Genomic DNA, 27,849 nt, shown 5'->3' on the forward strand with positions numbered 1-27,849 from the left:
AAGACGAAGAAGAAGAAGAAGAAGAAGAAGAAGAAGAAGGGGAGGCACTGTTTCAAGCGTAATATCTAATATATATCTAATATATAGTAATAGGTCCATGGTAATATCTTGAGGACACACTCAAGTCGCTGGTATTGTGCTTTGGGCGAAGCCTGGATCTTACCAACCTCCACCGGCCAGTGCAGAAGAGAAAACGAAAGAACAGTGTGTTGACAAGGCTCGCTCGTCCCATACAGTGACGCCACTGCCTTCGCTTAGTATAGATAGCTGGACATTACTGACAGTCGGTGGCGTAGAAGCGTTAACGTTGGTAACATTAGCTTGTAGACATTTCAAAAGCCAAGGGGCCAGGATGCAAGAGGATTATCTGTGAGCAACGACCCCCATCCACGGTAAGTCACGAAACCGAAACAATTGTCAGCGTCACACTGGGCAGGCTACTGTAGTAACGTTAGCTAAAGCTAGCTGCTTAGTCCAAGTTCACTGGAAGGGTGGTTAGCTTGTAATGGAGCATGGATTTGTCCCCCCTCAGCGCGTTGTCATGTCAGTCAGGACTAACAGTCGGGAACTTGAGGTAAAAAAGTACACTAACGTTAACACAAAGGCAAGGACTGACACTTGAGTGATATAGATATAGACCTTAACAAGATATGTTAGAATTCGGTGTTTGACAGCTAGGTGACGCATGTTAACAAAGGCTAGCTTGCACTGATGTTATTTAAGTGAACTCATTTTTGTTGGACGTGTCTGTGTTGCTTTTCAACATTGGTCTGCTTTACATGTAGTAAAATGCCCGGGTTTTAAAAGACAAAAATAAGACATTTAGACTGTGCCTACTGCGTTATCCTCAAACTGTGTGAAAGGTCACAGCTGAGTAATGGCCTTGGATCGCACGTACAGACATGGACATGGATATAGACAGTAATTTGTTGAACGTAACATCTCTTGCAGTCCAGTAAAACAGCTCTCCTGTTCATATCGCGACTGCTTTATAGAAGATTCGCTCATGAGGTCCAGTTTTTGTAAACAATGTCCGACAGCTGTAGATTGCAGGTATTACAGCTGCTGTTCTTTGTGTTGGATGATGTTGGACAGTAGGACATTTATTTCACGGTATGTTGTGAGGTTATTGTAGCATTGTATTACAAATAAAGTTAAAACTCCACTCTAAACATTATTCCACCTTTATTCACTCCATCGACGACGTGAGGGAACATATTTTAATGACAAAAAACAATAAAAAGAAGTGGATGTGTGCCAAATGGAGATGGCATTAAAGGTATAGCTCTTCATGTGTTTGGGATAGCCTGCCTGATAATGTAGGTTAATTAGTAAATGTAATGTGATTCATCCTCACAATCAGACAAGGGGCAGGATTAGGCACCTATTTGGTATAAACCCCAAAGTATATTGCTCCTATGTAAGCACAAAAGTCAGCGTACCACAGGGCATGTCTATCAAGTAAATTTACATGCCACAACAACAGACACCAGACCAGCGTGGATCATGTGGCAATCAATTACTTTCACCCAGTAACAGTGTTAATCAATCAGAGGTATGGCTCGCAAATGTTTGCACATGATTACTGCATCCGTTACCTCCCAGACATGAGACATGGCCACAGCTAGAAACAATTCCTTTCTCAGTCTGAATATTAGGATAAGAACATACAACTTATTGGTTGAACGCACACAGAGAAAGGTGAGGAAACGACAGATAACCAAAGGAAGTCCAATCTTAATTGATAAATGTTGCAGGCGAGGTGAGTGCTCGCTCCTGTCAGATGCTTGCTTGGTTGCGTGCATACATTCGGCATCATTCAGATTAAGTAGGAGTGCGCTAACACGCCTAAAAAAACTAAAAGTGAACACCACTTTTATGATTTTCGAAATGTAAATTTTATCGCTAGAAGTAAAAAAGCTAATGTTAGGCTGAAAACAGACTACAGAACAGTTGCATGACTTCAACATCACCACCACTAAGCATCTTACTACACAATAGGCTCATTTGGGGGGTTCACAAAAATGGCGGTGTGACAAGTCATGACTTCACTGAGCTCGATAGAGCTTGTTAGATCCACAAGCTTTACGAGCAAAATAAAAATGATAGATTGGTGGGTATTGTCACAGTCCCATGACGGTATCGCAGCATTTTTTAATCGATATTGCATAATTCGGTATACCATTACATCCCTAGTATACACACGAGCTAGACAGAATGGACAGGAATGCATGATTCTTATAAGAAGGATCTAAGAGACATGCCAGCACCACAGTTTTTGTTTCTTCAGATGGGGCCCTTCATCCTAAAGTAGCATCTTGCAGTCAGATGCTGATGAATTGTTAAGGCTCACCTCTAGTGTCACTTCCACTAATGTGTTCCTCAGTGTTGGATCCATGTTTTGCCTGTGTATTTAAAGCAAGCTGCTGTTTTTTTCCTTTCATTGTCAATGAAGTGGCATGTTATCGGGCTTTTCTATACACACGTGCTGGCTTGACAAGGTGTGACTTGTGACTTGGCACCTTAGACCAGTGCAGCAGGAATTTGCATTTCCACTTCAACAGGGCTACCTGCTTGAATCAGTGTCTTTAACTGATGGTGTGCTTGTCTTGAATAGTGGTCAATGGAGCAGCTATAAATAGGCCTCCTTCCTGCCCTCAGTATTATCAAAGAATAGCCACTGACAAATGTCCCCTAATTCAATGATAAACACATTTAATTTCTTATGTCTTCTTCACAGCTTTTACTATTAAGCAGCAAAATCAGGCAGAGTTGTTTTTTACTGGCATTATCTTAACATGACTCCCAAAACAGGTGAAAGTGAACGTGATGAAACTGTGCAGGGCTCTTGACTAACCTTTTAGACTGCACCGGCTCATAACTAAGGTGCACCCAGTAAGACATTTTAATTAAATTTCTTAACACATTATGTAAATGATTGTAAACAGGAATAAAGGTTCAGATAAAAGGTTTTCTCCATTTAAATCACATTACATGCAAAAAAAACTCAGGTTGTTGTAAAAAAAAAAAAGAATTATGAAAAGGCATTTGAAAATACATTTTTCAATACGCACGATTAAATTATTTTATCCCCATTCAAGCTAGCCAAGCGCTAAACTGGAAGTTAGCCGGCTCGGTCGGTGGAAGTTTCTAGTGCGCTTGCTTCAAATGCACATCCAGGCATGTTATACGTCTGCAGCTGACATTAACCAATCAGAGAGCTTGTTACATCGGCTAATTTGCATTGTTTTACCTCGTTTTACCAGCTCAAGGACCAAAGTGTCACAGAAAGGCTAAATGAATAAGCAAACTGAACAGCTAATAGGAAAAGGAAAAGGAAAAGCAGCGGCTAAATGAAAATGCAGATAGAAAAGGAAATTGCCCTTTAAATACCTTTTAAATATTCTAAATTCAGTTTGTGAATCCAGCTATTTATTTGTCTTTTTAAACTGCATTTTCAAATATTATAAATATTATCATAAATGCATTTTTAAATGATGTACTTATTGACTGGTAAATGTTGTTTTTGGAAATCCCTTTTTAATTTGAACTATTTATTGATGGATCCATATTTCATTTGTAAATTCTATTTATAATTCCTCTTTTTATTGCCCATTAAAATATCAAATAATGAATTACTTTGTAATTTAGTCTATTTATTAATAGATTCATAAATTAATTTATTGTAAATTAATTTATTAATGCCTATATTTATTGTACAATTAGTTAAATGCTTTATTACTATTTCCGTGACACTTGTGGTCCTCCATATTATCTAGCCTATGTCTTGTGTATAAAATGGCTGTATCCAAAATATCCTCTATAAACAATAATGATGTGGTCATGGGCTGCCTTGCGTACACCACAATGCTAATGCTGAAGTGGTACATCAGCCCTAGTTTTGACAAGCTCACTTTAAGCTGTACTTTTGTCAATCCAATCTACAGTGACAAGGTATAGGTTTTTAGATACTGAAAACTATTTCTGCTGTAAATGTTTGTCTCATTTCAGTGACACTTTTAAGGCATGCTTATAAGTATGTGTTAAGTTTAAGTGAGTGCTTTTGATGTTTTATCCCCCAGTGCCATGTCTCTGGTTTTCCCAAGACCCAACAGCAACGCAGTCCACGGCAAGAAAGATAAGAGACTGATGGCGGAAGTGAATGCATCGCCGCTTAAGCATTTTGTCACAGCAAAGAAGAAGATCAATGGGATCTTTGAACAGTTGGGGGCCTACATCAAGGAGAGTGCTTCCTTTCTGGAAGGTAACATCCATGCTAACACCTCTCATTTGCTCTCCATCCCCTTTCAGGGGATGTGCCGCTTTATGATAAACTGAAAGCAGTTTAACATGTCTGTCTCATGTCTGATTAACCCCCCTGGCCACTTGTGGCAATCCTAGGTTGGACCTGTGTTATTGACTGTTTGTAATTGACATTTTATTATTTAACTATTATTCTTTTTCTTTACTGTTTTTATCAATGTATATTACTATGTCAGACATGCTAATTATTGCTTTTATTGAACTATTTGCTCTTCATTCTGGCTTTTTATTTCTTTATTGTTATTACTGTAGTTGTTACCATATCTCTATCCTTGTAGTGCATAAGAATGTGAAATCAGGGCATTACTGTAAAAAAGCTTAACGCCCAGTCAGTTTTCCCTGAATAAACAATGGGGGATGGTGATACATTTCAGTATCACTTTGAGAGACAATATATAAATACATATTTTCTGCTTTAAATCATTACATTTAATTTAAACCAATATCATGTACAGTTTGTACAAGATTTAGCTTTGTTTGCCAAATGTAATGTTTTGTCAAAACAAAATAATTTAACTTTGATGTCTAGGGTTGGGCGATTAGTAGACTACTAATCTTCAAAAGGCTCGCCACCAGAGAGCACAATGAAGTGGCGTGTCCCCTCAGAGTAGGGCAGGAGTTGTTGTTTTTGTTTGTGATATGTGCGGAGAGGAAATGAAAAGAAGTATGTTGCTGCTCAGTGCACTGACATTATGTCTCCATGTGGCGTTCATTATTTTCTTATCAAACCAGCTCAGTTAGGTGAAGCCAAGACACTCGGTTAAATCTGTGGCAGCAGTGTTTCTTTTCCCACGGGCCACTGTTTCTCTCAGTTGTGCCGTTTTTAGACACAATTTTCTTAGCTTAGCCTCCTTGGCTAGTCGGCCAATGTTGTTTTGTGCTTATGAGGCTGAACAAAGCTAAGTTCCAGACATGTGGGGCAGAAACAAGGACGCTCTTTAACCTGGCACAGGGCTGTATGTCGGTGGTAACGGCAGGTTTCCCCTGCAGGGTGAGACAGTTGGAGATTCATGTCAGAGCAAAGGTGAGAAACAGCTGTGGCTACAGTGGTGAGCTAATATGCAACTGCTGCCTTACAACAACACTGAGGGGACATGCTGCTGAGAATTCATAAACAATGATGTCATCGCCCATCTCGATGTTTCACTGTAGACATGCTCATATGCCAATTCGGCAGACATCGCCCAACCCTATTGGTATCAGAACTGAAACGGAAAATATTCAATCAATACCCAGCCTTTGCATCTCTAGTTTAAAAGATATTCATATTTTAAAACAACTGAAGGACTAAAGTTTTTGTCTGACGTCTGATAACCTCAACATGTTAGATACTTACAAAAATGATGAGCTGGACCCAGTTACCACAGAGGAGCAGGTCCAGGAGGTCCGTGGTTACCTCGCAAAGGTGGCAGGGATCGGAGAAGTGCTCGCCCGCAGGCATATGAAGGTGGTCTTCTTTGGGAGGTATGTAAATTTGTTTGTTACCCTCTCTTTCTAGTTTTAAAACATTTTTTTGTCAATATTAAATCAAAATAACTTAGCTACGCTTTTTTTCTTTATTTTTGGGTTATTAAACTAGTGTTAAATCCAATTATATGTAGCTGTAAAAAAACATCTGCTAATATTAGATTTAACTCGAAACCAGAAGACTAAACATTAAAGACAAATAAATCTGTGGAAAGACTGAAGGTAAAATGGGATGAGGCAATGCTGACACCCATCTCATTTGTTCTGTAGGACGAGTAATGGGAAGAGCTCAGTGATCAATGCCATGCTGTGTGACAAGGTTCTGCCATCTGGCATAGGACACACCACCAACTGCTTCCTGAGGGTGGAGGGCACAGATGGCAACGAGGCCTTCCTCCTCACTGAAGGCTCTGAGGAGAGGAAGAGCATAAAGGTCTCCTCCTCAACTCCAGTGTGTGGAAATGGAATGTTGGTCTGTGTGTGTAAACCCATCTGATGCTGACATGTGTGTTTATAGACGGTGAATCAGCTGGCCCATGCTCTCCACCAGGATGAGGACCTTGATGCTGGCAGTTTGGTCTGTGTCATGTGGCCTAAAGCTAAGTGTGCTCTGCTCAGGGATGATCTGGTGTTGGTGGACAGGTCAGACACAAGTTAACACTATTATATACTTTAAAGCTTATTTAACAGTTAAACAGGTGATAGAATAAATCTATTAAAGTTGCTATTTGTAAGAAAAGTTGAGTTTTGAGTCTTACCAAATCATCAAATAACGACACTCTGGGTTTCCCAACTCTTCAAAACTGACGCTTCGGGATGGCGGCCGACCTGTCCTACAATCCCAAAGCATCAGTTAGGAATGAGACCCAAAATCAACTTTTCTTACAAATAGCACCTTTAAGACCAAATAAATGACTTTTGTAGCACCCAATAATTTGGTTATTTCCTGAAAAATGTAACGCCTGGTAATGTAATAACTTCATTGAAAATGTAATAAAACCCAATAATTTAATAACTTTACTAATAATGTCATGAAATATTTTGAATGTATAACATTTTTACCAATAATGTAATTCATGTGCATGTGGGTCTTTTTTTCATATCAGCTGACTGAGAATACTAACAGTTGAGACTCCACATGTTTGGAAATGTTGTGCATTGTTATCAGGCAAAGATGCATTAAGTTGTAAGACTTCAGTTGAAAATCTACAGATACTGTTTGTAACAGGGAGATATTTTAGTTTAGTTTTCTCTTGCCTTGCAATGCTTACTTGCAGAGGACTTCTGTTAACTTTCTCTACCTCCTGTTTTCCCCTCCAGCCCAGGAATTGATGTTACCACAGAACTCGACAGCTGGATCGACAAGTTCTGCCTGGATGCGGATGTGTTTGTTCTGGTGGCCAACTCAGAGTCCACACTTATGCAGACGGTGAGACGTGACAAAGCAGCAGTAGTAGTAGTTTGAGACAGTAGCTGTCATTCACATCTAGAACTGGGTGAACTGTTGTATGATGAGATAAAAGTAGAGTTAACTACAGGACTGTCGTTGTAAATGTCAGTGCAATGCTAGGGTTTTAATTGCATGTTCCCCTGATATGTTGTTGTAAACTGTTGTAAATTATGTCTTCGACAGGAAAAGTCCTTCTTTCACAAGGTCAATGAGCGACTCTCCAGTCCAAATATTTTCATCCTCAACAATCGCTGGGACGCCTCAGCCTCAGAACCCGAATACATGGAGGAGGTCAGTAAAATTGCAAAACATCAACACCTTGAAACACACATAAAAGTTAAAAACATGGCAGCATGCTTTTTCTGTGCGGTGTATGCATGGACTTCTGGTGTTTGGCTCTGGTTTTACAATACAGCAGCTGTTAATACTTCATGCTGCCGGTTTCAGAGGTAGCCATAGATTAGGCAGGTGAACAGCTTAACTGGTATTACCATCTTCCTCCCTCCACCAAGGTCTGCTAGAAGTGAACTGAGGATCACCTCTTGCTTCACAGGCCTCTAGACTCCCTGACTTATATCCTGTATCAAGGTTTACAACTTTCTCAGCTACCGCCATTGTTATCTAGCCATGTTGATAGGCAAGGCAAGTTTATTTGTATAGCACAATTCAGCCACAAGGCAACTCAAAGCGCTTTACAGGGGCATAAAAATTACATTAAAAGAAGTAGGAAGACATCAAGAAACAAAACATTAAAACAAGTTAAGAAATAGGAAAGAAGGCTCAAATAGAATAGGGTTAAAAGAGACAAGACTAGAAAAAAGTCACAGTGCAGTTCACAGCCTTGACATTGCTTCAGTGAAAAGCAGTGTCAAACAGAAAGGTCTTCAGCCTTGATTTAAAAGAGGTGAGAGTTGGAGTGGACCTGCAGTTTTCTTGGAGTTTGTTCCAGATATGTGGTTCATAATAACTGAATGCTGCTTCTCCACGTTTAGTTTTGACTCTAGGGACTGAAAGCAGACCTGTACCTGACGACCTCAGCGGTCTGGAAGGTTCATAACTTAGCAGCAGATCAGAAACCATTCAGTGCTTTATAAACCAACAGCAGGATTTTGAAATCTATTCTTTGACTGACAGGAAGCCAGTGTAAAGATCTGAGAACTGGAGTGTTGTGATCTACTTTTTTGGTTCTTGTTAGGACTCGAGCAGCAGCGTTCTGAATCAGCTGCAGCTGTCTGATGGATTTTTTAGACAGTCCTGTAAAGACACTGTTACAGTAGTCGAGTCTGCTGAAGATAAATGCATGGACAAGTTTAGTCTCTGGGAGCCTCTGAGACATTATGGAATGCCCACTAAGCTGGTGAATCTTATCAAGAATAGGTACTCCGATATGACCTGTAGAGTGATACATGAAGGACAGGTTACCAACCAGTTCCAGATAAAGGCAGGGGTCAGACAGGGTTGTCTTTTATCTCCCTTGTTGTTTCTACTAGCCATCGGCCGGGGTAATGAAAACAATAACTGAACAAAGAAAGAACGGAATCCAATGGGATTAGTGGACACAGCTGGATGATCTACACTATGCAGACGACCTGGCGTTACTGTTACACAGCCACCATCAGATGCAGGATAAAACCACAACACTTACTGATACCCCCTCACAAGTAGGACTGAATATTCATAAAGCTCAGTAACATCTGTGTTCTAGAGAGATACAGTAACAAACAAAATAAGAATTGTCAGCTCCAATGTAAAAAAAACTTAAGTAGAAGGCATAAGTAGAAAGTAGTAAGTCTTTATGGTCAATTTATGTTCAATGAAATGTGTTGTTGCTGTTTCAGGTCCGCAGGCAGCATATGGAACGATGCACCAATTTCCTGGTGGACGAGCTGGGAGTAGTAGACCGAGCCCAGGCTGGTGACCGCATCTTCTTTGTCTCTGCTAAGGAAGTGCTACAGGCTCGTGTGCAGAAGGCTCAAGGAATGCCTGAAGCAGGTGTGAATCATTAAAGATATTGGAAAAGTAATGTGGTTAAATTAATATCACATCAAGTCTACCTGTGACTTAAATCACACAATGCGAGGGCACACAAATCAGTGGTCACAGTAGTATGTTGTCTTGTCTGGAGAGACATCCATTGTACCTCATGAACTACAAAGTAGCTTGGAAAAGACATTGGGTTGTGGGTGTAGTTGGAGATTGTGGTTATGAAATGTTGCTGTGGTCAGTGACAAACTTGCACCGATACTACAGGTGAACAAAAGTTTGTGTTTGGTACAGTATATTTAACAAAAGACTATTAGCCTGAAGTAGTAAACTAACCATATGCTAAGGTAGTAATGGGTATCACACCTCAGTACTTTGACACCAGCCAAAGTGCCTGAAGAAACTGAAGTACAGCATGATCACATCAAGTGTTTAGTCAGATTTGTGATCATGTTTACATATGTTTTGATCGGATAGTCCCGGATTTTAAGGTTTTTAACTATTTTATTTTTTTAAACTTTCTCTACGGCTGCCAGTGTATACACAAAATGTAACATTTAATCAATGAAAACGTTTATTAGAGAAATGCATTTATTTCTCAAAGTTAGGTTCTGATCATTTCATTGATCGTATTATTTTGTTATCAGCACTGAAAGTCAGGTATTAAGTACAGTGTTACAGCCTGCTGTTCTGTTTTAGGTGGAGCTCTTGCAGAGGGTTTTCAAGCAAGAATGTTTGAGTTCCAGAACTTTGAGAGGCGATTTGAGGTAAGGTACTCATAAGTGTAACAAGATACTCATACATGTAACAAGTAGAAATAAAATATGAATGGGCTTTAATGGTTCACGACTTAATGTACTCTTAGGTCCCTGTTAGTTTTATTACTACGATCTATTAGTGCTTTATTCCATGATCTTATTAGGTATCCATTTTATTTATTACTGTGTGTCCAAAACAGTCCAGCTTAGATGGATAGAGGCTAGCAGTTTTCCCCTGCCTCCAATATTTGTGCTAAGCTAGGCTAAACACATTATGGGTAGAATAACAAGCATATTTACACAAATGTTGTGATGTGTTCCTGTCAAAAAGAACTAGTAAGTACTTAAACTTAGACCGGACTTGGCTTTTACTTGACTTAACTTTAAAAATGTGAGTTACAGGTGTTTTAGGTTATTCACTGTGTGAAATAAGTAAATAAACCAGATATCAGAAGTGAGTTTTAGCTGCACTTGGAGTAGTGATGTATCCAGTGAGTTGATGTCTGGATTTTTGACCAGTCTGCTAATGTGTCTGTTGTGTGTGTGTGTAGGAGTGTATCTCGCAGTCTGCGGTGAAGACAAAGTTTGAGCAGCACACCGTGAGGGCCAAACAGATCTCTGAGGCCCTCCGCCGCATTATGGATTCTGTACACATTGCTGCACAAGAGCAGAGGTGAGTCAAGTATTAAAAGCAGATTGTACATGTGTACTGACAGAAACTGTAAATGCAAACTGAAGAATGGAAACAAATGGGATCATCTGCAACCTGATGTCACTTCACTTTTTACATGCATTCCCACTCAAGAAGTGGTAAAGATGGTGAAGAAACGCCTGCTACAAAACAGCACTCTGTCCAGCAGAACCAACTTCACCCCAGACCACATTTATGCCTTACTTGATCTCTGTCTGATGACCACCTACTTCCAGTACAGTGAAGGTTTCTACAGACAGAAGCACGGCTGTGCCATAGGCTCACCGGTGTCCGCAGTAGTGGCCAACCTCTACATGGAAGAAGTTGAGAGCAGAGCCTTGATTACCTTCCCAGGAACTGCTCCTAGCCACTGGTTCAGATATGTGGACAACACCTGCGTCAAAAATCAGAACAAGGGAAGTGGAAGCCTTCACTGAACATATAAATGCTGTGGACAGTAACATCAAGTTCATGTGGGAAGATGTCACAGGAGACAGTCTGCCCTTCTTGGACTGTGCAGTACACACTGAAGAAGACAGAAGCCTCAACATTGAAGTGTACATTACACCTACACACAGATCAGTACTTGCTGTCCGACTCTCATCACCCACTGGAGTACAGGCTGGGGGTCATCAGAACCCTAAACCATTGGGCTGGGACTGTGCCCACAAAGACGAAAGAGGGGGCGGAGAAAAAACAGAAGCACATCAGAGGAACACTTAAAACCTGTGGCTACCCAAACTGGACCTTTGTCAAAACATCTAAAAGATCCAGAGCAGACAGAGAGGAGGAGACGAGAAAACGTAACAACATCGTCATTCCTTATGTCGTGGGAATATCTGAGAAACCACTCGAGGAGAAAAATCATTCCTTTGAGGACAACAATGTAAACATCTTGGCCAGAGAAGACAGATGGTTTGAAAGAGGAGTAAAGGAATCCATCTATGTCAAATTGGAACGACCGTCTTTGAACAGAGGAGGTGGCCTAAGACATTACTTATCACCCACCTACAATGCAGTACTGAGTTCCCTCCCAGACAGCTTAACAACCATTCACACCTGGACTCACCTAGCCCTAGCAACCCACATGAAGGCCGGTTAAGTCAATGACCCACAAATGGCCCCAACAACTCTGGACTGGATGCTTTACTAAAGTAACCAGATTGCTGTTCCAGCAAGATCAACATCATTAGCAGGGATAGCGTTAGCTGTCACTCAAACAGGGTAGGGTATTGTGGAGCTGCAGAGTTTATTCATGGTGAAATTGTAACCTGTACTGTACATTTACTGACACCAGACAACTTCACTGCTAAACTTTCCCTCTGCTGCGATCAACAACAACTGTCTGCTCTGAGCACAGCCACCATTGCTCTCTTTGACTAAGCCAATTGCTATGCAGCTTAACAACCATTCACACCTGGGCTCACCTAGTCTTAGCAACCCAGCCTGCAAAGCTGCAACTCTCCACTAGTTGGGTTAGTCCAATTTCAAAGTCCAGTTGCCTACGATATAGCACTTAGAATTACCATGACCTGGATGACTGAGAACCTTCATCAACACCTTAAGCTGTTGTTCCTCCGGTTCATTCGCCCTACGGGGGTGTCAGTTAGTTCAGACTGTAACCACGGTTCATCTGGGTGTGGAAGTTTTTATTGTGACGGACACCATGTACAACAAACGCTCTGTGTGTGTGTGTGTGTGTGTGTGTGTGTGTGTGTGTGTGCGCACGCGCATGCATGCACGTGTGTAGGGTCTACTGCCTTGAGACCAAAGAGGACCGCCAGGACCGATTAGAGTTCATTGACAAGCAGTTGGACCTGTTGACCATGGACTGCAAGGCCAAGATTAAGAATATTACTGAGGAAGTGGAGAGACAGGTAAGCATAATACATGCTATCATAACACTTGACTTCTCAAAATCTACAGCAGAACAGCTGGGCTGTTAGTTCCTTCCTGATGGAGTTGTGGGATTTAATTATTTCCTCACTAATCAAATAATAATAGTCATAAGTAGTCCTGTTAAAAACATCTTCAATTTCAAGTTCAACATGTGTCACAAACGAAATATTAGCGGAGGGTGATTGTCCTGCAGTGAAAGCTTAAGGGAACTCCTGAAAAGGAAGTAGTTTTCACCCCCGCTCTCTGCTCATGTTCAGGTATCTAATGCCATGGCAGAGGAGATCAGGAAGCTCCATGTGCTAGTGGATGACTTCCACATGGACTTCCACCCATCACCAGTGGTGCTCAAGGTCTACAAGAATGTGAGTTTAACACACACAAATTCATATGAGTTCGTGTGAGCTTCACAGAGCTCCAAGCCTTCTGTCTGTCTATGTCTGTCACTATTTTCGCTGCTCATTCAGATCTGTCATACTACTTTTGGCAAGTTGGTTTGTCAACAGATGTAGCTAAAAGCACATCAGATCTAGGTGCTGTCTATCAATAGCTGATTGGCCAAAGGGTAACTGTAGAGTCCACATGACATATATATTTTTTTTATTTTTCTATGTCTGTGAGGAATTCATCTAAAGACATCTTTAGTTCAAACTATTCGTAGGCAACTAGACGTGTTTCAGTTTCTTGAAGACGTTTCACCTCTCATCCAAGAGGTTTCTTCAGTTCTAACTTACTGGAGGGGAGTTGCAGGCTTTTAAACTCTGTGTGGGAGTATCCGTACAGAGTCGTTAAGGACACGTGTGAGCTCTGAGTTTCAGAGTCATTAGGGCCACTGGTGGGTCGTTGACTTAACCGGCCTTCATGTGGGTTGCTAGGGCTAGGTGAGCTCAGGTGTGAATGGTTGTTAAGCTGTCTGGGGAGGGAACTCAGTGCTGCATTGTAGGTGGGTGATAAGTAATGCCATAGGCCACCTCCTCTGTTCAAAGACGGTCGTTCCAGTTTGACATAGATGGATTCCTTTTCAAACCATCTGTCTTCTCTGGCCAAGATGTTTACACTGTTGTCCTCAAAGGACTGATTTTTCTCCTTCAGATGTAAGTGACAGCAGAGTCTTGACCTGAGGAGTTGGCTCTCCTGTGTTGTGCCATTCATTTATGGAGAGGTTGTTTTGTGCAGTCCTGGCTGCATTGACTAGCATAAACTACATTACTCTGTTTATGCCTGGGTGTTTTGTCCTTAGGGTGGACAAGTTTCTGTCTCAGTGTGTTGGTAGGTTTAAAGTGAACCGGGATATGATGTTTACTGAAGAGCCTCTTGAGTTTCTCAGATATTCCCGCAACATAAGGAATGACTATGCTGTTATGTTTTTCCGTCTCCTCCTCTTAGGATATAACACGTAATAACATTTACCCCTCAGTCTGTAGGACCCTGTGTGTTCCACACTGTCAGTGTGGCTGCCTAGGGTCTCTAGTTTGAAATGTCACATTTATATCAGGATAAAAGAGTGAGTTAAAACAAGACTAAGTATAATCCTGATTATGAATGTGATAATGTTGCTGTGTGTGTATCCTGAAAATTTCCTGCATCCAACAGGATGGCATGGTAATGTTTTCCACCCTCAAGTGCAAAGCTTACATCTGGCCTCGTGACAGATCACTGAACCTGTATAAAGCCCATGTAATCTGTGTTATCTAAGAGCAGTCTAGAGGGAGTCATGATGTACTCATTCAGCTCTGCAATCTCTTTTAATCGGCACAGAAGCCAAAAATGTTGCTCTGCCTGAGCCTTTCCATTTTACTGTTGAGTAGTGTAAATACAGGCCAGAAAACATTTCGCCCAAAGTCCAAGAGCTGTAAATATGAACCTCATCCCAACACCAAATCTACATGCATTGTATTAGAGATGCAGAGCACTTGGATGACCAAAGAATTAGTAAGTATTATTGGCAAGTCTATTAATAGGAATGGCAATGCTGACAGGTCATACTAATCTAGATTCATGGCCGTGTGCAAGGACCAGTTCTACAAACAGATATGTTCTTAAGTGCACGTACAAGCAATTTAAAAGAATTTGTAGCATTCATTACTTTTCTCTGCTTAATTTTCTTGAAGTTGCGTACAAAATTCTGACCTGTCATATAAGTCATGTACAGAGAGTCGGCCTCAGTCTCTCCAAAGGGCAAAAAACTAATTTGACCTGAAATCATAATACTTTTTAATCTCAATGAATCTAGTTGAATTATTAAATGGAAATAAACTAAAATCAAATGCAACTAAATCAAATGCAGAATGGATATTCTATTCACCTTATTATCATCATAGCTGCTATTTTACTGAGAGTTTTTTTGTTACGTTTTTGTTAGTTATTTTATCAGCATGTTTTAGCATGGCAACTTGTGATGGTTGTAAGGAAAGTTCTCTTACTACATTAGGGAGTAATCATCTGGTTCTGGGTAAGCTGTTTTTGCTACTTGTGCTTCCAGTTAAGGCTTGGCAATATGGCCTTGAAATAATATTTCAATATTTTTAGGCTTACTGCAATACACAATATATATCTCAATATTTTAAAATATCCTCTAAAGCACTTCATGCTAGGACTGCGCAACAAAATCAAATATCACAATATATTTGACCAGATACCCTGATATCCATTTTGTAACAACATTGTAGGGATGACTATTAGTACTTTGACAAAGTATTAACACAATTAGATTTTTGATCAATAATCATCAGTAATGAGAATATAATGACTAAGTGGATAAAGACAAGTATTGGAACACGTATAACAGTCTGATAGTTGAGAAAATGACATCACTTTACTGTAATGCAGCCTTATAAAGCACTAGGTGAGCCCAGGTGTGAATGGTTGTTAAGCTGTCTGGGGAGGGAACTCAGTACTGCATTGTAGGTGGGTGATAAGTAATGTCTTAGGCCACCTCCTCTGTTCAAAGACGGTCGTTCCAGTTTGACATACAGTACCAGTCAAAAGTTTGGACACACCTTCGCATTCAATGGTTATTCTTTATTTTTATTATTTTCTATATTGTAGATTAATACTGAAGACATCAGAACTATGAAGGAAGACATATGAAATTATGTAGTAAACAAAAAAGTGTTAAACAAACCAGAATATGTTTTATATTTTATATTCTTCAAAGTAGCCACCTTTTGCTTTAATGACAGCTTTACACACTTTTGGCATTCTCTCAGTCAGATTCATGAGGTAGTCACGTGGAATAGTTTTCCAACAGTCTTGAAGGAGTTCCCAAAGGTGTAGGTGTTTAGGTTGGGTGATTGTGGAGGCCAGGTCATCTGACGCAGCACTCCATCACTCTCCTTCTTGGTCAGATAGCCATTACAAAGCCTGGAGGTGTGTTTGGGGTCATTGTCCAGTTGAAAAACAAATGATGGTCCCACTAAGCACAAACCAGATGGGAAGGCATGTCGCTGCAGAATGCTGTGGTAGCCATGCTGGTTAAGTGTGCCTTGAATTTTGTATAAATCACCAACAGTGTCATCAGCAAAGCACCCCCACACCATCACACCTCCTCCTCTATGCTTCACGGTGGGAACCACACATGTAGAAACCATCTGCTCACCTTTTCTGCGTTCCACAAAGACACAGCAGGTGGAACCAAAAATCTCAAATTTGGAGTCATCAGACCAAGGTTCAGATTTCCACTGGTCTAATGTCCATTCCTTGTGTTTCGTGGCCCAAACACTTCTCTTCTTCTTCTTCCTCAGTAGTGGCTTCTTTGCAGCAATTCGACCATGAATGCCTGATTCACAGTCTCCTCTGAACAGTTGATGTTGAGATGTGTCTGCTACTTGAACTCTGTGAAGAATTTATGTGGGCTCTAATCTGAGGTGGTTTTAATTTGTGGTTTCTGAGTCTGGTAACAATAATGAACTTATCCTCTGCAGCAGAGGTAACTCTTGGTCTTCCTCATGAGAGCCAGTTTCATCATAGTGTTTGAATGTATCCTCAAGTGCATCCGCAAAAACCATCAAAGTTCAATATATCAAAGTTTAAATTTTCCGGATTGACTGACCTTCATGTCTTAAAGTAATGATGGACTGTCGTTTCTCTTTACCTAGCTGAGTGGTTCTTGCCATAATATGGATTAGAACAGTAGTTGAATAGGGCTATTGACTGTATAAACTGTGTACCAACCCTAGCTCTGTACAACACAACTGAAGGTCTCAAACACACTAAGAAGGCAAGAAATTGCACAAATTAACTCTTGACAAGGCACACCTGTTAATTGAAAACCATTCCAGGTGACTACCTCATGAAGCTGACTGAGAGAATGCCAGAAGTGTGCAAAGCTGTCATTAAAGCAAAAGGTGGCTACTCTGAAGAATATAAATTATAAAACATATTCTGGTTTGTATAACATATTTTTCTTTACTACATATTTCCATATGTGTTCCTTCATAGTTTTGATGTCTTCAACATTAATCTACAACATAGAAAATAATAAAAATAAAGAAAAAAACATTGAACGAGAAGGTGTCTCCAAACTTTTGACTGGTACTGTAAATGGATTATTTTACTCCTCTTTCAAACCATCTGTCTTCTCTGGACAAGATGTTTACGTTGTTGTCCTCAAAGGAATGATTTTTCTCCTTCAGGTCTAAGTGGACAGCAGAGTCTTGACCTGAACACTGGAAACTAATTTTAAGCCAAGTGTTTCAGGGCAAGTTGAAATTATGTAACAAATCAAACCTGGCGCTCAGTTAGGATCAGCTTCACTTATGTAAAACAGACCATGAAAAAATGTTTCTAATAAATGGAGAAAGTTGATGGTGACACACTTTAACCTGTTTTCACTCCAGTTTAAAACACCAGTGACGTTGTGATATATCAGATCAGTCTGATCTGCTGTAGCGAGACTTCTGTGAAGACTGCTCTCATGTGTTCATGCTAATCGCTACCCAGAGATCGCTCCTCTGTCCTTGATCCTTGCTCCTCAGAGCACAAATAAGAGCTTTGGGACAGCCTGCCAGATGGCCGACAGGAATGACTTCCAATTCAAGTGAGAAATAAGGAGCCAGGAAACAACAAATAAGAGAAATGAGACGTACCCGCTGTCTGTCTCAGTACTGTCTGATAAACAGTGGTCGCTCACTTGTGACTTGGCAATAGTGTGCATGTACATGTAAGGAAACTAAACTGCAGCAGTTGAGTTCTCTGACTGTTTCTTTGTTGTGACTGTTTTCCTTTGTTCTAGGAGCTCCACCGGCACATAGAGGAGGGCCTGGGCAAGAACATGTCAGAAAGGTGCTCCACCTCCATCACCAGTGCCCTGCAGGGCACACAAACTGACATGATCGGTAACACTTCTTTTGCTTACACCTGACAACTCATCACAACCACCCACCTGTTTACTGTTATCACTGCAATGACCACATGGATGTTAAAGTGTTTATTATTTCCCCTTTCACACTGGCCAAAACATTTTATTTCATTGATTGATTTTAATTGCATGTATTCCAGAAACTGTGTATTCCCAATGTCAGACTGTTGGATAAACTGTTTGCTAAATTATTGCCTATTATAATATGGTGTAAATGTGTGATTCCTCCATTGATCCAGGTAATGAAGTTGAATGCTTTATCGACTCCAAAGTCAGTGTTGTTCCTAATTGGTGAGCGGAGTGATGGGGCACCCGAGGATTTGTGATGTGAAGTGCTTTCCACTAAGCTATCGTAGTTGAGGCTAGGGTTATGTTTTGAAAACAGTAGTGCTGCTTGATGGGTTGACTGATATATGGGAGGTCTGATAATGGTATCCTTTTCCATAGAACTTGTTCAGTTTCTAACCAGAGAGAGTCGTATTCGGATTTAGTGAGATGTTTCACACGGAGATACCAAACTTTCGTGAACTCGTGACTTTCGCCAGCCATCTGCACAAATTTTAAGCTTACGCTTTTACTTCAATGGATGATCTCGTTTTCATGGAGACACACGTGGTGTGCACGGAGGGTAGGGGCTGTGTGTGAGACACGTGAGTGAGACAGAGACGGAGGGAGAGCAGGGAAAGGAAATGCAGCTGAACGAATACGCTGCATTTTTTAGTAGCGTTAAAAAACCAAACAAAAACGAAACGCAATATGTGGCGGTCATGTTGATTCTGTGGTGCACCGCCACGAATTAGTCAATGTGTGGGAAACGCTGAGAGCAGTAAGATGGTTGATTTTGACCAATTTACTGAGTAGCTAGAGATGTCAGAGACAGATTTTTTAACAGAAATGCATTTTAGGAGGAATTGGTGAGGGTTCTGAAGTAGTAATAACACGTCATCTGTGTAAAGCACAATTTTGTGTTCCGTGGTGGGTGTTTGAATACCTTTTGATGTTGTTGTTTTGGCATATTGCAGTAGCTTTAAATTCAATGAATAATGCAAATAGTGATGGAAAGAGAGGACATCTTTGCCTGTTGTCATTGTTGATCAATGATGGTGGGCGATTAATTATATGGATGAATGGGGTCTTTATTAGGCTTCAAGAGGAAGGTGATCATTGCGCTGTTCATTGATGGAGGTATTTTGTAGTAGCTTGAAAGTTCATCAATCATTCTTATGAATAAAGTAGAAATGGTAGGACAGAATTGTTTGTAGAACTCAGCAGGGAAGCCATCTGGTCCGGGTGATTTGTTATTGGACATACTTATTAGTGCACTAGAAATTCTTTGGGGGATAAGGGTTCATCTAGAGTGTTTATTTGTTCTTGCGTGAGATGGAGTTATTATAAAGTTGTTAAGAATGTATCAATGTCATCAGTGTTTGGGTTGTTATCTGAGGAGTATAATTTTATGTAGAAATTTCTTAATACATAATTTATTTCAATAGGATCATTAGGGCCGCACTCCTCCATATACTGATTTAAAACTGATGCTGAATGCCATGGTCTGATATTGCCTGCAGTGGTAGATCTGTCTATTGATTGGTCTAACAGTGTTAAAATCACCTCCTGTAATAAGTTGACTGTATTATCCTTATGTGGAAACATGTATGTAAGCATGCTGTGTACCACTGAGTATATCTTTATCAAGCCACACACATTAAACTGTTTGCTATCCATGTTTGTGTGCAGAGGGTCTTAAGCCTCTGCTCCCCAGCCCAGTCAGAGAGCAGGTGGACAAGCTGGTTCCTCGTCAGTGCTTCAGCCTCAGTTATGACCTGGCCTGCGACAAGCTTTGCAGTGACTTTCAGGAGGACATCAGCTTCCACTTCTCTCTGGGCTGGACCATGCTGGTCAACCGCTTCCTGGGGCCCAAGAACACCCGGCGAGCCCTCATGGGCTATAACGACCAGGTAACACCTTCAGGAACATAAACCCCCTATTCCAGACCTAACTGATTAATGGTGTTTTTCCCAATACATCTGCCAGCCTGTCCCTCTTTAGCTTATTTGGCAGATACAGTAGCATCCACAGTAGACTAGAACAGTTGGCCTTTTGCAGGAACATTTTCGTATAGTTCCTCTAAATCTAGCTCTATTTTCAAGTCAGATACAGAAAACTCTGTGTTGTAAATCACTCGTTTCCATTAGAATGTAACTTGTTCGGTATTGACTAAATTGCAGTCTTAGTTAGGGTTGGGTAGGTTTCTGGTTTTGCCAGTATGGTCTGGTTTATGAATTTCAACTTTTTTTCATGGTTTTGTTGCAGGATATGTTACATGCTACAATACTTCAGTAAAAAGCCTTGTTTTGATCTGCACCCATTTGCCCTGTTAAAGTTACTGCATTACACTGTTAATACACAGGGCCATTCTTTATTTTCTTTCTCTGAAACCAATTGAGAGTTTTTCCTGTTTGGGATCATCCTGGTAGATGGCAGCAGATTCTGGCAGCAGATTCTTATCAAGAATGTCTCGGTACATTTCTCCATTCATCCTTCCTACAATTATATGAAGTCTGCCAGAACCATATGCTGAAAAACAGCCCCACACCATGATGTTCCCACCTCCAAACTTCACTGTTGGTATAGTGTTTTTGGGGTGTTGCGCAGTGCCATTTGTCCTCCGAACATTGTGTGTGCTATGACGTCCAAAGAGTTCAATTTTCGTCTCATCTGACCAGACTATATTCTCCCAGTATTTCATAGGCTTGTCCAAATGTTGTGAAGCAAACTTTAAACGAGCTTCAACATGCTTTTTCTTCAACAATGGAGTCTTGCACGGTGAGCGTGCATAGAGGCCATGGCGGTTGAGTGCATTACTTATTGTTTTCTTTGAAACAACTGTACCTGCTAATTCTAGGTATTTCTGAAGCTCTCTGCAAGTGGTCCTTGGCACTTGGGCAACTCTCCTGATTATTCTTTTGACTCCTCTGTCAGAAATCTTGCGAGGAGCACCTGGTTGTGGCCGGTTTATGGTGAAATTATGTTCTTTCCACTTCCGGATAATGGCCCCTACGGTGCTCACTGGAGCATTCTGAAGTTTAGAAATACATTTGTAACCAATGCCATCAGTATGTTTTGCAACAATAAGGTTGCGAAGGTCTTGAGAGCTCTTTGCTTTTACCCATCATGAGATGCCCATTGTGTGACACCTTGTTAATGAGAAACCTTTTTATAGGCCATCAATTATGACTAAACCAGCTGATATTGATTTGTACTATTAGGGGGCAGGATTTCTTTCTAAATACTGACAGATTTCAGCTGGTTTCTTGGCTTTCTATGCCTTTTTGCACCTCCTTTTCTTCATGTGTTCAATACTTATTCCCTGTGTCATTTCACTTTATTACACGTAACTTAATTTATGGACATATATGTGTTGATTTCTTTGTATGTGTGGATTACTTAGGTTGTTACTGACATCTGGTGACAATTTCATGTCAATAGCCCCATCAGAAATATATTTACTGAGAAAAATGTTGACGCATTGAATTCTTATTTTCTACACTGTATATACCAATTTTTTTAAAAAGATGTTTAATAATCCTTCATTATAAAAATAGCCCTTTTTTATTTTTATTTTTACTTTTCACCAGCTTTTATATTACATTCAGTGGTTTTATTTCATAGGCAGATATTTGTTCTGTGTTGCCTTCAACATTTTCTATCTTTCTGTGATGCTTCACATCAATCTCATTTTGATTTCTGATAATAATTCTGGCTTCAGTATCTCACCCAAAAACACTTTGACCTGTAGGTAGGACTGTCAGAAGCTCTCTGAGCCAGCCTTTTTGCTCTGTGCTGTTCTCAGCTGTGTTCTCCCTGCAGGTCCCTCGGACCATGGCCCTGACTCCAGTCAGCACCAGCATGCCTCCATTTCCACAAAGTTCCATGACCCAGGAAGAGCTGATGGTCTCCATGGTGACAGGTCTTGCCTCCCTTACCTCCCGTACTTCTATGGGCGTCCTAGTGGTTGGTGGCGTGGTGAGGACACACACGCATACACACATTAGATCAGATATGAATGATGTATTGATGGTAAGGATTGAAGGCTTGAAGTCAAATGTGATGAAGGGAAGAGGAAAAAGTGAGATTTGGTTGAAAAAAAGCTTGTAAGCAAACATTGAGTTATGTTTTTTTTAAGTTTGATTAGAATAATGATGGATTCAGTGTAGAAAACATAATATAAAAAAAAATTATAGATAATTCCATCATAGAAAATTCCATTTTTAAAACACAAATATGTGTATATAATGTGCAAAAAGATTAATTATTCATCATCACACAATGTGTGATACAAGAGTCTAGACTGTAGATCTGTGAATATGATGCAAGTTTGCATGGTCAGTTTGCTGCATACATTTTAATTACATAATGCACATCTGCTGACTTTATTTATTATGAAGACCCCAGACTTAATAACATTTATTACCTGGTCACTAGCTGTGCTTTATAGGCAAAAGTTAGCAACCCATGCTCCTACCCAGTCAGTCTGCACTGATAGTAGAGGAGGGATGCCAAGTACAGCAACTTCACTGTTGGACTTTACCAATGTAACATTAGCTAGCTACTTAGTTAGCAACCGAGACATCAGCAAACTAGTGGCAATTCTTTTATCCTTATTATAAAGAAAAGGACCATAGGCCATTGATATGACTAAATTCTCATAACCCTCAGTTTGAAGTGTGCCTCTGAAAAATCTCCATTCGTAGGGCCATGTAGCCCTAACACCTCACCATACCACTCTATACCAACAAGAATCAGGACACATTACATCGACGTGAACGTGCAAAACAGATGGGTAGGGCAAAGTAGAAGGGGCATGGGTGTATTGGGACTGAGCCGTAATGTCTGTAAAAATGATCATTTCAGGCGAGGGTGGAAACACTGGAAATATGCTGACAACATTTCTCTGTGCGACATGTACAATTGTGGTTTACATCCACTTGTAAAGAACAGTCTTCAGTTCCAATGTTTTCTACAGCTGTCATTTCTCTGTGATGGAATGAGTGGAACACAAACTACTTTGTCACAAAAACATTCATGAAGTTTGGTTCAGTAATGAATTTATTATAGGTCTTCTAAAAAAGGGACCAAATCTGCTGGATCATAAATATACATACAGTAACTTGAACGATCAATGTTGCTGATTATAGAAAGTTGTGTGAATCAAATGTTCTTTGTAGCATGGCCTCTTAAAGAGCACATTATTGATTTGAACAAGTCAGTAAAGTCACTTGGAGCCATTTCAAAGCAGTTACAGGTCCCAAGATCAACTGTACAAACAACAGTTTGTAAGTATAAAGCTCATGGCACAGTTGTGTCACTGCCACCATCAGGAAGAAAACACAAACTATCACCTGCTGCTGACAGAAAACTGGTCAGGATGGTCAAGAGTCAACCAAAAACCACCAAAAAGGAAGTCTGCAATGAATTAGAAGCTACTGGAAGACAGGTGTCAGTGTCCACAGTCAAGTGTGTTTTACATCAACATGAGCTGAGAGGCTGCCGTGTTAGAAAGAAGCCCTTGATCCAGACACAGCACCTTAAAGCTGGACTGAAGTTTGCTGCTGATCACATGGACACAGTTCCAACAGGACAATGATCCCAAACACACATCAGAAGTGGTAAAGGAATGTTTAAAGTGTAACTCTCGCCAAAATGCAACCTAGGCTTTTTTTGTGAATGTACCCCAGTCAAACCTTCGTGTAAAAGCATAATTATGACGAAAAAGCCACTTTTAAGATTTACCGTAGTTTCGTTTTCGGGTCAAAATCATTTTCAATTGCGTGTTCGGGGCAGCTGTATGGTAGCATCAAAATCGCTACTTTTAAAACACTAAGAAGGATCGACACAACATTTAGTTGAACTTCACCTGTTCTGTCAAGAGGAGTGGTTAAAATTCAGCTGAGGACGACCAGAAGCTTGTGGATGGATATCAAAAGCAGCTAACTGAGGTGAAAATGGCCGAGAGACATTTAACCAAATATTAGAATTACTGTATGTATATTTTTGATCCAGCAGATTTGGTCCCTTTTTTAGAAGACCTATAATAAATTCATTACTGAACCAAACTTCATGAATGTTTTTGTGACAAAGTAGTTTGTGTTCCACTCATTCCATCACAGAGAAATGAGAGCTGTAGAAATCATTGAAACTCAGGACTGACATGATATACATCTTTACTCTTAACTCTTTACAAGTGTATTTAAACTTTTGATCACGACTGTATTTGGCACTACATACGAGTGCCATTGCTTCCCAACTGAGCATCAATGAATCTGTTATCTAGAGTATATATGCTATGTTGTAATAACATTAGTGCCACGCACCAAAAAAAAACCTAAACAAAAAACGAATGTTGTAGAAATATTCTCTTATTTTATCCATTTTAGATGATGACAGACATACTATGGCTAAGGCTAGCTTGACTGGCCCATCAGTGTTCAGACTCAGAGGTAATACAACTGTTGGGTTGACACTGAAATCCTGTGTAGGCCTACTTTTTTCATACAGAAAATTGATCAGGCATCAATAAAGGATCTATAAGGATATAAAGAATCTGACCAATAAGCAGAATCTGTAATGGTAATTGGCAATCATAAACATCTTATCAATTCCCATCCCTAATCTCCAATGACTCTGCACACCAGGACAAACCATCATCTAACAGTAATCTTGGCCGAGCTGGAGCATAGCAGCTTATGTTTCTGCTGACCCACCCCTGAAGTCTTGTTGGTGTGTGCAGATCTGGAAGGCAGTGGGCTGGCGTCTGATTGCCCTGTCAGTGGGTCTGTATGGGCTCCTCTATGTCTACGAGCGGGTCACGTGGACCACCAAGGCCAAGGAGAGGGCCTTCAAGAGACAGTTTGTGGACTACGCAAGCGAGAAGCTGCAACTCATCGTCAGCTACACTGGATCCAACTGCAGCCACCAAGTCCAGCAGTGAGCATGTTAACTGATCACACACACAGTTAGACAGTCATTACTGTCCACCTCAGTTTTCATGTCAGTTTAATCAGTGATTTGAAAGAATACTTTGAAGAACCCAAATTAATTTGATGATTAAGCATTAAATGCCTTTGTGTCTAATGTTCCTTAATCACCTTTGTGTCCCTTCTGTCTGTGGTTATCAGGGAGTTGGCAGGTGTGTTTGCTCAGCTCTGCCAGCAGGTAGACGTCACCCGTCAGAACCTCGAGGATGAGATCACTGACATGAACAGCAAGATTGAGCTGCTGGACAGCCTGCAGAGCAAGGCTAAGTTGCTGCGGTAAGAACCTCACCACACTCAGCCTCACATGTACAAACAGCCAGATAGGAGAACAAGTTTACAAATAGATGCTTGGGGCAGCACGGAGGCTCAGTGGTTAGGACTGTTGCCTAGCAGTAAAATGGAAGTGGTGGAGCAGGGCTTTTCTGGGTGGAGTTTGTTCTCCCCGTGCTTGTGTGGGTTTCCTTTGGGGGCTCCGGTTTACCCCACCATCCAAACCACCCCGGAGCTGGATTAAGTCCTCAGTGCTCCTCAGGGAAGTTTTAATGTAGAGAACAGTATTCTTTACATTGTTCCAAGAATGATTGTATGTGAAAAGTAAAGATTTTTTTTCTTGTGCATGCTTGAGACTAGTGATAGGGCATAATTATGCCTGACAGTCATTAAAAAGCCTATGGTGTGGTGCTTCTTTGAACTTCTAGCATATTGTACTTAACCAGAAGCTTCATATTGTAAGTTTTTTAATATTGGGGATCGAACAATACATTTTTTCAGGGCAGATACCGATTAATAGTAATCAAGGAGACCGATAATGACCAAAGTGATATACTGATGGAGCTGATATACGTTTATGTACATTTTCAGTATAAAATAAAAATCTTTGTGCCAAAATGTAGAATAACCAGTGATGTAATGTGACTAAGTATAATACACTCAAGCACTGTAGTTAAGTACAATATTGAGGTAATTTACTTGAGTATTTCCATTTTCCGCAAATTTATTCTTCCAATTCACTACATTTATTTGATAACTTTAGTTACTAGTTACTTCACAGATTCAAATTGTTCAGTGTTAAATGGTTATTACTTGTGACCAATCATATAGTGTTGTGGGTGGGACATTGAGTGAGACCACAGAGTGGTGACTACAGACAGAGAAAGGATGCTGCATCAAAGCCAAAGTAGTGCATTTTTAAATTAGTTTATGTTATCACCAATCAGACACAAAAAACACTGATCAATAATCAAATCAAATCATATCAAATAATCAGAAATATTGGCCCCGATAATTGGCTAGGCCTATAATTAGTCTATTACTATTCAATATAATACCTTTGAATCAGAGGCAAAAGTTTTTTCTGACTTAATTCAGAACTCTACCTTATTCTGATCTGTGGCTGGGAGAAGCACTCGCATCACAAAACAGGCTTATGTCACAACTGTCAACTTTCCTCTAGGACAGTGTGCAGGGTCTTTTAGCTAGCTACATTTGAAAACGCAGATTTTCCTCTGTTTTGGACCTCCATTCTAATAAGCCAAAACGGCCTACTCCCAGAAGTGGTGTGTTGTAAAAATGTTTGTGCGCATAGACAAAGGTTTTCCTGATTCACACTGAAACATGATGCCAGCATTATCGAAGGTTAAAGAAACTGCTGTGGCAGCAAAGTTAAGAAAAAAATACTTCTTTCCTCTTTCTCCCTCTGTGATCACTCATTCAAATCATTTACACAGCATAGCCACTGTCATTAGCCTGTGTTTAAAATCCCTTTTCAGACATGCACCTTGTTCGATACAGTAAATGTGGATATTATTAATATGGTTGTGTGTGTGTTTGTTGTTAGGAACAAGGCAGGCTGGCTGGACAGTGAGCTCAACATGTTCACCCAGCAGTACCTTCACCACAGCAAGTAAACCAGTCAGAGCATCCGTCTGAGAGACTAAACAACACCAGAGGAACATCTGGGACAACAATGTCCTCAAAAGAACAGGAGGAAGACAAGGGATGGTTTGAATGTCTGGTATGAGTGGAAGGGGGTACTGGGAGGTTGTGGTACGGATACCTGAACATGAGCTCAGGACGGAGACCTGTGGTTAGCTGGTGACTCGTCACACTAAAACAAAAAAAGTCAAAAACAGGATCAGCTATTCAATAGAAGCCAAAACATGAAAAGTTTAACCACATCCGAAGTAAACATCCCCTCAGTGCATTTCCCGATGCTCATGTATTTAGCACTTTCATATTCAGTTGATATGCAAATGAGAATGAACCCGATAGATCTGACTCCAGAACAGAAATACAGTCTGAGCTCTCCTTGCATCCTTATTAGCACTGTTGAGTGATTTGTACCACCTTCTGTCAGAAGCTTCACACTGTCCTGTTATTTATATTCCAGTTAACTCTGTCACTTTGGCCTGTGTAGATTTGATTTTGTAAATACAGTTTGAACAGTGGACAAGTGCCATCCTTAAGTAAAAGGCGGTCCACACAAGGGAAATAAAGTGTAGAATATTACAATCAGCTGAAGACATGCAAAATAATTGATTGAGATATGTGTATCAGCATGTCATCTTGTCACTGACAGATGTCAGTATTGACATGCCAAAGATGTTTGGGGTCATTTTGAAACAGTGTCCCTATTACAGAGTGCGTCCACCAGAGAGCGCTGCAGTCATGTTTACACTGTAAACTTTCCCATACTGCACATATCCTGGGCACTGTTCTTTAATAACCAAATTTAAGGGATTCTTATCAGAACGAAACATAAACTGATCATTATCAGACTTATTTATCTTGAAGAATAGCTGCTAACAAAGCTCCACTAGTTTGTTGATGAACATGTGTCACTGCTTATAAATTCTTGACAATAAAACTTCTCTGTTAACTAGTTA

At 40.4% G+C, this 27,849-nt stretch overlaps 1 protein-coding gene across 2 annotated transcripts; it reads left to right on the forward strand.

Annotated features, from left to right (window-relative positions):
- mfn2 (mitofusin 2) lies at positions 1-27,849 on the forward strand. 2 transcript variants are annotated; one of them, XM_073471114.1, is made up of 18 exons: positions 1-392; positions 4,083-4,264; positions 5,652-5,787; positions 6,061-6,223; positions 6,308-6,432; positions 7,111-7,219; positions 7,424-7,531; positions 9,079-9,232; positions 9,923-9,990; positions 10,533-10,654; positions 12,423-12,549; positions 12,829-12,933; positions 17,802-17,904; positions 19,665-19,885; positions 21,798-21,953; positions 24,718-24,914; positions 25,106-25,240; positions 26,802-27,849. In XM_073471114.1, exons 2-18 carry the CDS (start codon positions 4,087-4,089, stop codon positions 26,869-26,871), a joined length of 2,277 nt encoding a protein of 758 aa, XP_073327215.1. In that variant the 5' UTR covers positions 1-392; positions 4,083-4,086; the 3' UTR covers positions 26,872-27,849. The 2 variants fall into 2 exon arrangements, with proteins under 2 accessions (XP_073327215.1, XP_073327213.1); XM_073471112.1 differs by lacking the exon at positions 1-392 and adding an exon at positions 511-574.

This window comes from Pagrus major, chromosome 7 (genome assembly GCF_040436345.1).
Source record: "Pagrus major chromosome 7, Pma_NU_1.0".
NCBI classification, from domain to species: Eukaryota; Metazoa; Chordata; class Actinopteri; order Spariformes; family Sparidae; genus Pagrus; species Pagrus major.

Bases quoted from the DNA above. Each gene is read 5' to 3' on its own strand.
- mfn2 (XM_073471112.1), top strand. From the start codon at position 513: ATGGATTTGTCCCCCCTCAGCGCGTTGTCATGTCAGTCAGGACTAACA. The intron at 12,550-12,828 runs GTAAGCATAATA...GCTCATGTTCAG, and splicing joins CTGAGGAAGTGGAGAGACAG to GTATCTAATGCCATGGCAGA. The intron at 12,934-17,801 runs GTGAGTTTAACA...CCTTTGTTCTAG, and splicing joins TGCTCAAGGTCTACAAGAAT to GAGCTCCACCGGCACATAGA.